The sequence below is a fragment of the Protomyctophum bolini genome (genome assembly GCF_963924005.1).
Source record: "Protomyctophum bolini genome assembly, chromosome: 15".
Taxonomy (NCBI): domain Eukaryota; kingdom Metazoa; phylum Chordata; class Actinopteri; order Myctophiformes; family Myctophidae; genus Protomyctophum; species Protomyctophum bolini.
In genome coordinates, this window is record NC_137876.1 from 17,387,346 (window position 1) to 17,397,988 (window position 10,643).

Genomic DNA, 10,643 nt, shown 5'->3' on the forward strand with positions numbered 1-10,643 from the left:
AACATAACATAACATAACATAACATAACACTGTATTATATTGTTACATAACATAACATAACATAACATAACATAACATAACATAACATAACATAACATAACATAACATAACATAACATAACATAACATAACACCGTATTATATTGTTACATAACATAACATAACATAACATAACATAACATAACATAACATAACATAACATAACATAACATAACATAACGCTGTATTATATAGTTAGTGTTACATAACATAACATAACATAACATAACGCTGTATTATAGTGTTACATAACATAACATAAAACATAACATAACACTGTATTATATTGTTACATAACATAACATAACATAACATAACATAACATAACATAACATAACATAACATAACATAACATAACATAAAACATAACATAACGCTGTATTATATAGTTAGTGTTACATAACATAACATAACATAACATAACATAACATAACATAACATAACATAACATAACATAACATAACATAACATAACATAATACATAACATAACGCTGTATTATATAGTTAGTGTTACCTAACATAACATAACATAACATAACATAACATAACATAACATAACATAACATAACATAACATAACATAACATAACATAATACATAACATAACGCTGTATTATATAGTTAGTGTTACATAACATAACATAACATAACATAACATAACATAACATAACATAACATAACATAACATAACATAACATAACATAACATAACATAATACATAACATAACGCTGTATTATATAGTTAGTGTAACATAACATAACATAACATAACATAACATAACATAACATAACATAACATAACATAACATAACATAACATAACATAATACATAACATAACGCTGTATTATATAGTTAGTGTTACATAACATAACATAACATAACATAACATAACATAACATAACATAACATAACATAACATAACATAACATAACATAACATAACATAACATAACATAACGCTGTATTATATAGTTAGTGTTACATAACATAACATAACATAACATAACATAACATAACATAACATAACATAACATAACATAACATAACATAACATAACATAACATAACATAACATAACATAACACTGTATTATATAGTTAGTGTTACTTTGGGATGGCAGAACATCATTCGTCATGCAGGGCTGCATATACATCGAGACCGAAACAACAACAACTTAATTCCACCCGTTCAATCTGGCCATTAAATCATTTCAGTCAGAACGGCAAATGGAGACGAGGCCTGTTTGTTGTTTATATCATCAAGGCCCACGTCGAAATGGGTTCCCTCGGATTCATTTATTGATAGCATTACAGTAATATAGGTGTTTACGATAGGTGTGGGGCTTATTTCGAGTTAATAAAACATCCCCCTTTTCCAGTGTAATGAAAGGATGTTTGACATAAGTGCTTTTTGTTTGTTCTGTTTGGGTCTCCAGTGTGAACGGAAGACCATTAAATTGAGACAATCCTCTTTACCAGCGGTTTGTGAAAGCCCTCTCTGTAATGTGCATTCAAGCCAGCCCCGGCCGGCAGAGAGATGCATGTCTCTGTCTGTCTACCAGTCGTATTTCCTCTATAGCCATATTGGTTGGAAAAGTAATAATGAACGATCCCAGAAACTCAGAAAGGTCTGGCTTTTTCCAACAGTTTGTTCAAAAAAGTGAATTAGATTCTCACCACTTTTTCAATTTTGAAAACTTTCCAAAAAGTGTAACACCCCTGTTGTGAATATAATGAACGATCCCAGAAACTATAAGAAAGGTCTGGCTTTTTCCAACAGATTCTCACCACTGTTTCCAACTTTGAAAACGTTCCAAAAAGTGTTCACACCACTGTGAATTGAATATACATATAGGACCGCAATGTATTGATGATATGCACAGTTTGCACACGACTGCCATCTTGCCAGCAAGGTGCTAACTAGGTGCAACATCCCATAGACATCCCATTCATCCAAACAGAACAGTCCTAATCTAATTGTATTAAATAACGTCAAACTGTGTGTGTGTGTGTGTGTGTGTGTGTGTGTGTGTGTGTGTGTGTGTGTGTGCGTGTGTGTGTGTGCGTGCGTGCGTGTGTGTGTGTGTGTGTGTGTGCACGACTGTGCGTGCGTGTGGACTCTGTGGAGCGCGGGGGTCTGGGTTACACAGTTGACAAAATATAAAACAGAATGTGTGTTTTTCTGCTAAATTTGATAATGTCCCCCTTTGGGTTTCCAGGAGCTCTGGGATTGGACGCGGGTGCACGGCAAATGACAGAGCTTCAAAAAGCAGCTATTTAAAAAGTTCTCAGCTAACAGGGACCCTCCGAAAAACAGCCAGGCCGCTTCAAAAGGAAGCCAAACAAGATCCACATTGTCCAAATGGCATGCCCCAAAGTGGCCATAACCCAAGCCCGGGCCCATAAACAACTCCTAATTGGTTTAATTATCATATAATTTCAAAAATATGTTTTAATATAAAGCCCTATCCTTTTATTTACCCGGAGCGGAGAGGGGGGGAAATACGACTTGGCCCGCGGTAACAAATTCAATATGCTCATTATGTAAACACCTTGGAGAGCGAGAGAGGGAGAGAGACAGAGAGAGAGAGAGAGAGAGAGAGAGAGGAACAAAATGGAAAATGTATGCTTCGTCGTACGACAACATCGCGGACCAAAAATAGCCAATCTATATGCTGCAAACACGCCATGCATGCCATGCATGCCCGTGAAATTGTGAACTTATAGATCAGCTATTATAATTAAAGGGCCTTTCAAACTTGAAGCGATATAATGCGCCTATATAGTTTTTTTTTCAATGAGACCTGCGACTTTGCACGGAGAAGTACGACAGAAGTACGACAACGCAAGCATATTTACGTGAATTTGTTGCGCGCGTTGCTCGTTTCGTGCACACGCCCGCGACTCACCAGACCTGGATTCTGTTTAGCATTTACGCTAGTTGCATTGTCGTGCCCCTCTTGAGCAGACCTGTAGCCGACCTGTAGCAGACCTGTCTGCTGTCTGCTGTAGCAGAACAGTTCTCACTGTAACAATTAACACACAGCAGGAAAAACACATGTCTGGGAGCTACGTATACGGGATAACTTACTTGTATTGCTGTCAGGCAGAAACCTCTTATCTCCATATTTGTACTTTTGATGTTTTGTTTGTAAATCAATGCCCTATACTTTGTCATACTACAGGGCCACACAAAAGCGGCAGCAAACACAGCCGATCTACAAGCTACGCAACACATTTTGCGCTTGATCTGCTATTTTTTAAAATTTGGATCCTGGAAAGTAACCTTTTAGGACATGAGCTTGCCACCCCGATGGCAGCGTATAAGATGAGACCAGACCAGGGGGGCAGTCAGACAGATATTTTGTGAAGCCACAAGGAAATCAGGATTTCCTGAAAGTTCATATATTGGCCTGTTGTGGCGCTGTCATTGGGCCCAAAAAAACCCATAGCCCCATAGAAGTCCATGTATTTGGGCCCAACTTCACCTAGACTGTATTACCTTAATAAACATGGTCATGAATATTTTCTGCTTCCAGTCACTAGTTTAAAGTCTCATTTCTAATGTCATAATATTCTTTTTGGAAAATTATGGTCCCATTTATTAAAACAATGACCATAAAGTCGCGTATGTCATGAGGGGCGTGGCTACCGTTACAGTCTATGAACGGGATCCCCCACCCACTCGAGTCAAAATAAAAACCAACGAAGAAGAAGGGGGGAAGTCCCGCCTCGTTGTCTGGGCCTGCCAATGGCTCAGCTGGGCCCAAACGGATCTAGAAAGATGGCGACTTACAATTCAAGGACTGACAGGCTTCATTTTACGTTCATGTTAGACCCGGGGAACGCTTTGTCCATATTTTTTACAGTCTATGGACCAGACCAGCACAGCTCAGCACAGCTCAGCTCAGCTCAGCTCAGCTCAGCTCAGCTCAGCACAGCTCAGCTCAGCACAGCTCAGCTCAGCTCAGGTCAGCTCAGCTCAGCTCAGCTCAGCTCAGCACAGCTCAGCTCAGCACAGCTCAGCTCAGGTCAGCTCAGCTCAGCTCAGCTCAGCTCAGCTCAGCTCAGCACAGCTCAGCTCAGCTCAGGTCAGCTCAGCTCAGCTCAGCTCAGCACAGCTCAGCTCAGGTCAGCTCAGCTCAGCTCAGCTCAGCTCAGCTCAGCTCAGCTCAGCACAGCTCAGCTCAGCTCAGCTCAGCTCAGCTCAGCTCAGCTCAGCTCAGCAGTTGTTGTATTTGTTTTATTGAGCTTAATAAATAAGGTTAGGTTTAGACATTGTTTTACTGAGGTTACGTTTATAGGTATAAGGTTAGGTTTAGACAGTTTTACTGAGGTTACGATTACTTTATAGGAATAACTTTAGGTTTAGACATAGTTTTACTGAGGTTACTTTTAGGTATAAGTTTAGGTTTAGACCGTTTTACTGAGGTTAGCATTACTTCAAAGGCCCTTAAAACAAGGCTCCAGACCTCCCAAAACAAACTGGTCAGGCTTCTACTTGGCCTTACCCCCCGAACCCACCTCACCCCTGCCCACTTTGACAGGCTGGGATGGCTTAGGGTCGACGACAGAGTACAGCATCTTGCTATGGGTCTGGTCCACAAGATTTGATACACCACCAAGATACCCATGTACCTGTCAAATACTTCCTTAATGTAAACGAAGTCCACACCCACAACACCAGAGGGAGTGCAACAAACCATGTACAACCCAGATTCGGCACAAACAAGGGACTAAATTATTTTCGCTCCTATGCCACCAAAATGTGGAACGCCCTACCAACAGTCATTAAGACATGTGAATCCCTTGACTCCTTCAAAACCGCTCTCAAAGGGCACCTACGGATGGCTGCAATTCGAAACTGGCCTCTGTAAAATCTGAATCCCCCCCACCGCTCCCCCCCCTTTCCCCTCACTGTATCCTTTCCCTTTTTGCTTCCTACATGATGAATTCCTGTTCTGTTCTTTAACTACATAGAAGTGTCTATTTGTATGTCTCTAAATGTTTTGATGAATTGAACAATGTGGACCCTGTTGTAAACAAGTGTAATGCTTATTTGGGTCGTCCACTCACAGTTAACAGTCTCTGTATTGAGTTTGTGCTTGAAATGTACTGTAATTCTACAAACTGTTAATAAATAATATCAATCAATCAATCAAAAACTTTACAGGAATGACTATAGGTTTAGACACTTTTACTGAGTTTACGTTCAGGAATTCTGTTTTCCGGGGTCGACGGATTTGACCCGGGGTGAGCGTGTTTTGGTGCGAGCGCTCTTGTATTCCTTGGGGCTATGGGCTCGGTAGCGTACCTATCATTGGGGGAGGGGCATGCAGCGGTATAGCAGCGAGGGGATATGAGGGACGGCGAGAGCGAGAGCGAGAGAGAGAGAGAGAGAGAGAGAGAGGAGAGAACCAAGGTCAACAGAGACGCCGTTCAGAAAGCGTGTGAGTCCCCTGGAGGTGAACACAAACGATCTGAATGAGCCTGTATATTATAGGCCCCCCCTCCCCCCAATCAATATGCTATCTCCATGACCAAATGAACCAATAGATCTGAGTCCCAAGACCTTCCTCTCATCTCTGTTGTCCTGTCTGTCTGTCTGTCTGTCTGTCTGTCTGTCTGTCTGTCTGTCTGTCTGACTGACTGTCTGTCTGTCTGTCTGTCTGTCTGTCTGTCTGTCTGTCTGTCTGTCTGTCTGTCTGTCTGTCTGTCTGTCTGTCTGTCTGTCTGTCTGTCTGTCTGTCTGTCTGTCTGTCTGTCTGTCTGTCTGTCTGTCTCTGTCTGTCTGTCTGTCTGTCTGTCTGTCTGTCTGTCTGTCTCTGTCTGTCTGTCTGTCTGTCTGTCTGTCTGTCTGTCTGTCTGTCTGTCTGTCTGTCTGTCTGTGTCTGTCTCTGTCTGTCTGTCTGTCTGTCTGTCTGTCTGTCTGTCTGTCTGTCTGTCTGTGTCTGTCTGTCTGTCTGTCTGTCTGTCTGTCTGTGTCTGTCTGTCTGTCTGTCTGTCTGTCTGTCTGTCTGTCTGTCTGTCTGTCTGTCTGTCTGTCTGTGTCTGTCTGTCTGTCTGTCTGTCTGTCTGTCTGTGTCTGTCTGTCTGTCTGTCTGTCCCAACTTAATCTCATCCTTTTTGGAAAATACTTGATCCTTCCACGTGGCATGGCATACTGTACCTATACTTGTATGCTTTTGAATTTATTCATTTATGAAAATGAATGTACATATACATACTTTTTCTTTTTGTAAAATGTTGGCAATTTAGGCATTTAGCAGACGCTCTAAATCCAGAGCTATACTTACACAATAAGCAAGGTCAGCACAAGGTAATACATGACATGCATAGAAATAGTAAAAAAATAGTAATATAATCTAGGCTGGTTTAAGACAAGTAAACCAATTAAGAACCTTTCATCAGTCTAACAGTAGAATATCAAACGACAAAAATATGTACATTGAAACTATATACACACACTATAGGATGACAATGACCTGGCATCACATGTCTACATAACATGCTATCTATATGACATTTTAGCCGCTTCATAAGCCTGCGAGGTTGTCTATGGCAAGTGCTATGAGCTATAAAGGTGGAGTCAGAAGAGGTGAGTCTTCCAACGTACTGTATAGGCTACTATATTATTATTATCTCATGTACAGTATGCCCTGAAAACTGTGGAGGGAGGGAGAGAGAGAGAGAGAGAGAGAGAGAGAGCGAAAGAAAAAAAAGCAAAAGCCAAATAGTCTGCAGCGTGTGAGAACAGCAGCAGCAGCACCACAGTCACAACACACAGGAATGCTCCATTTGTTTACTGTCACCAGTGGTCTGATGTGGATTCCCACAAAGGTCGTCTGAGCATTAACACATTCTGACCTGAGATCAGATTCGAAAAATGTCTTCTACAACCTGACAGTTTTCCATTCTGACCTGAGATCAGATTCGAAAAATGTCTTCTATGTCAGTCGCTCTTCGATAAAAAAATAATAGCAGACCTACAAGCTCGTAGCTAAATAGCTAAAGCATAGCGTAATGCTAACACCAAAAGGGGTTCCCGCCTAAAATGGGTTAACACATTTAGGCCTGACGTCGAAATATATATTTTTTCTATATCAGTGGTTCTCAATATTTCATGTCAAGGACCCCAAAAAACATTTGTAATATTCCACCGACCCCCCATCTGAGAATATGTTGTTCCAGGGGAGATTTGAGTTTAAAAACTGAAACTCTGAAAGAATATATATTCAAAGATTTGCACTGCATTTTCATGCCTTTTAAAAAATAGCAGACCTATACATAGCGCGGCACTCTGTGCCTGAGCTTGTAGATCTGCTTTTTTTCAATAGCTAAAGTAGGCTATATAACATAATGCTTTAAAACACCAAAAGGAGTTCCCACCTAAAATGGGTTAAGACAAACCAGGCAAACACGTATAAAAAGACATGGACCGAAGTCAGGTCTTGTCTGATGACGTTCTTTAGGAGGAGCTGAGGTTACAGTCAGAACACCCATTACTACATTATTGTTACTATCATGTCGGCATGCTTCATAACAGAGCTGGTTTTGCGCGTGTGTGTGTGCGCGCACGTGCGTGCGTGTTCAACGGGGTGAAGGGGTTTGACTTTGATGATTCAACGTAGGTCGCAGACACATTTTTGTGAGTCACGACTCGAGTTAATATTCTTTGCATTGTTGACGTGGTTATTTGAGCTATTTTCAAACATTTTCAAAGAATCACGAGGACAACACACTATAGGCTACACAAACTCTGAATGCCATTCACAACGAATGGACAGTTTGGAGTGTTTGTGTGACTATAAACACAAACATCGAAGACGAAGTTGAGGACGCAAATTCTGATTGACCGTCCGGAATGAGAAGATGTATATGACGATTTAAAATGATAAGAGCGCCCCTCACCTTACACAGGTGTGATCCGTGGTACAAACACAACAACCATGTGTATATATAGGAGGGTTATAGCGCCCCTCAACAATTATACAGAATAAATAAACAAATAAAGTCAGGGCAATTACTAGTCTGGTAGTCTGGTATAGACTGCATTGGTAGACTATAGTAATTGCCCAAAACAGAGGCGCCGCAGGTTCATGGGAACTAATGGTTTTGTACTATATTGTGCAACCTGTGTGAAAGCAAATTATTAAATAGCTCAAAGCTCTACTGCTGATTACTTATAGGTTAGGACCCGCCGCAGTGGTGTCCAATTAGAACTTAAACCAGGAAGCGTCGACTTCTGCCTTCTGCCTTGAGCAGGCCTCTATTATAATATTATTATCCCTATATATGCTTTGTAACGATGACTGAGCCAATAAGATCTATCCACATTATGGGTTCTATACCACATCGAGCTGATGTCAGCACTATAGATCCTTTTTTCCCCTCAGAATTAATTGCGAATGCAGTGAGCACTTACTATGAGACCTAGCAGATCATGTCTGTGTGTCTGTGTGTCTGTGTCCCCCCCCCCCTTTGTGCCCATATATGGAGCTGAGTGATTTGTTTGTGATTGATGCAACACACTCCATATTTGGACGTATAGCTGCTTTGGGGACTCCTTATAATGGTTATGGCTAAGTTAAAAACTTAACTTAAAAATAACTTAACTTAAAAAAATAATAACTTAAAAATAAATCTTAAAAAAACCCAAATATGTACGAGCTGCGTTCGCTTCCCGCGTTTGCGCGTCTTACTGGTTAAGTAAGTGATAATGTATGGCTGAGTGGTCATTGTTTATAGATGAATCACTGACAGGCTGATTAACCGGATTATTACACTGGCTATACTTTTAATACATAAATTAATTAATTGACCCAAAACACAACAAAACAAGGTATTTCCTTGCGCTTGGTAATGAAAGTATTCCATAAGTGTCGGTAACATGCCATTGGTCCGACCTCCCGTTTGTCCGACCTCCCATTGGTCATTACTATCCCTATCTCTAACCCTAACCTAAACCTATAACCGCAAGCACGGGAGCAAACCTAAACCTAACCGGAAGCACGGGAGCAGTGCATGTTCGGACTAACAGGACTTCGGATCTATGGGCAGTTCCCATAAGTGTAACTATAGCCGTGTCTGCCCAGCTATAGAGCACTGTCGGAAAACAAGGAAGTGAGTTGATCAAAATAGAATCCATTGTCGAGTACTGCTGCTTTCTATTGTTTTCAAAAAACATTTTTGAGAGCAAATGTTTAGCTGTATAAATGACACTGTGCGTGCATGTGTTTACATGGCTGTCATGTCAAAAGCAGTAAATCAGCGGGTCGAAGCAGGTGTCAGTTATCAAGAAATAACAGGCCGCTGAATTTGGCGATTGACCAAGGATTCAACATATTAATGTTATATTATCATTAACATCTGAAGAGTGTTTTGCCAATGATTTGTGGGGGCCACTTGCAATATCCTCACAGCCCACTAGTGGGCCCCCGGCCCGGCCCACAGGTGGAGAACCAGAGGGTCTGTGTGTTTTTTAAATATTAAACTTTTCCTTTTTTTTGATATATAATGGAAGTCAACGGGGCTCGGGTTCACCAAATTTGGGCACGGACGACGATGACGACGTATACGTTATCAAGCCATTGATAACGTATATTGGCCATGGCCATGGCTATTTCAGAGCAATGGCCGGCCTATATAAGAGGAAGCGAATGGCAGTCGAAATGTGACCGAAACCATGCCCAAATATGGTGCTCATATGTCACATCATAGACACGTCATAGGGGCTTGGTGTTGTAACGCGTCGAAGCTTCATAGAGAGCAGCATTTATATAGGCTTCCGCGCTATAAATCCTCCATACGATTAGAGAGCAGCATTTATATAGGCTTCCGCGCTATAAATCCTCCAACGCTTATATTACGATTCATCGTCGACCGTCGGCCATGGTTCTCCTCGACAACGACTCGTTCCTGACGGAACTCGCTCAGCTGTTCCAGAAGTGCAAAGCCGCCGGCAGCGTCTCCGTCACGCTGAAGAAGTACGACGGCAGGACCAAGCCCGTCGCCGCGCCCAGGAAGGGGGCGGGGGCGGGGGAGAGGAAGGGCCAAGCCACCGAGTCCTCGTCTGAGCCGCCGTCGGACACCAAGTGTCTCGTCAGGGCGTCGGACGGCAAGAGGAGGATCAGCGCGGTGGTCACCACCAAGGAGGTGATCAAGTTCCAGATGGCCTACTCCAACCTGCTCCGAGCGCACATGGACGGGCTGAAGAAGAAAGCCAAGAGCAGTAAAGGCAAAGACGCTATGAAGCCCCCCCCCGGTTATAGCACCAGACTCTTCCCTGTGCCGTTAGCGGACCGGGCCTGTTCTTCCTGAAGGAGCGGCCGGGGCCTTCAACTGGCCTGTAAACAGCACCATGTTCTAACCCTGTTCACCTTTTAATTCTACTTTCGAGTGTTCCCAACAGGCTTCTGCTGCATGCCTGTGGGACGGTGCTGGAGGTACCGCATGTATTTCCATGGCTGTACTGCCTGTACTGGGTCTCTGGCACAAACATTTTTCAGGTGGGGACGTGTGGACAATTACACATTCATTTGGGGGTCCTTGACATGAAAATGTTTGAGAACTTCAACCTCTGGTTTAAACAACATTTAAGAATGCCG

At 42.1% G+C, this 10,643-nt stretch overlaps 1 protein-coding gene across 1 annotated transcript; it reads left to right on the forward strand.

Annotated features, from left to right (window-relative positions):
- Nucleotides 1-9,927: 9,927 nt before the first annotated feature.
- Nucleotides 9,928-10,356, forward strand: LOC308329745 (signal recognition particle 14 kDa protein-like; the record flags this gene model as incomplete). Its single annotated transcript, XM_080784243.1, has 1 exon — nt 9,928-10,356. One exon carries the CDS (start codon nt 9,928-9,930, stop codon nt 10,354-10,356), a length of 429 nt encoding a protein of 142 aa, XP_080640369.1.
- Nucleotides 10,357-10,643: the final 287 nt, after the last annotated feature.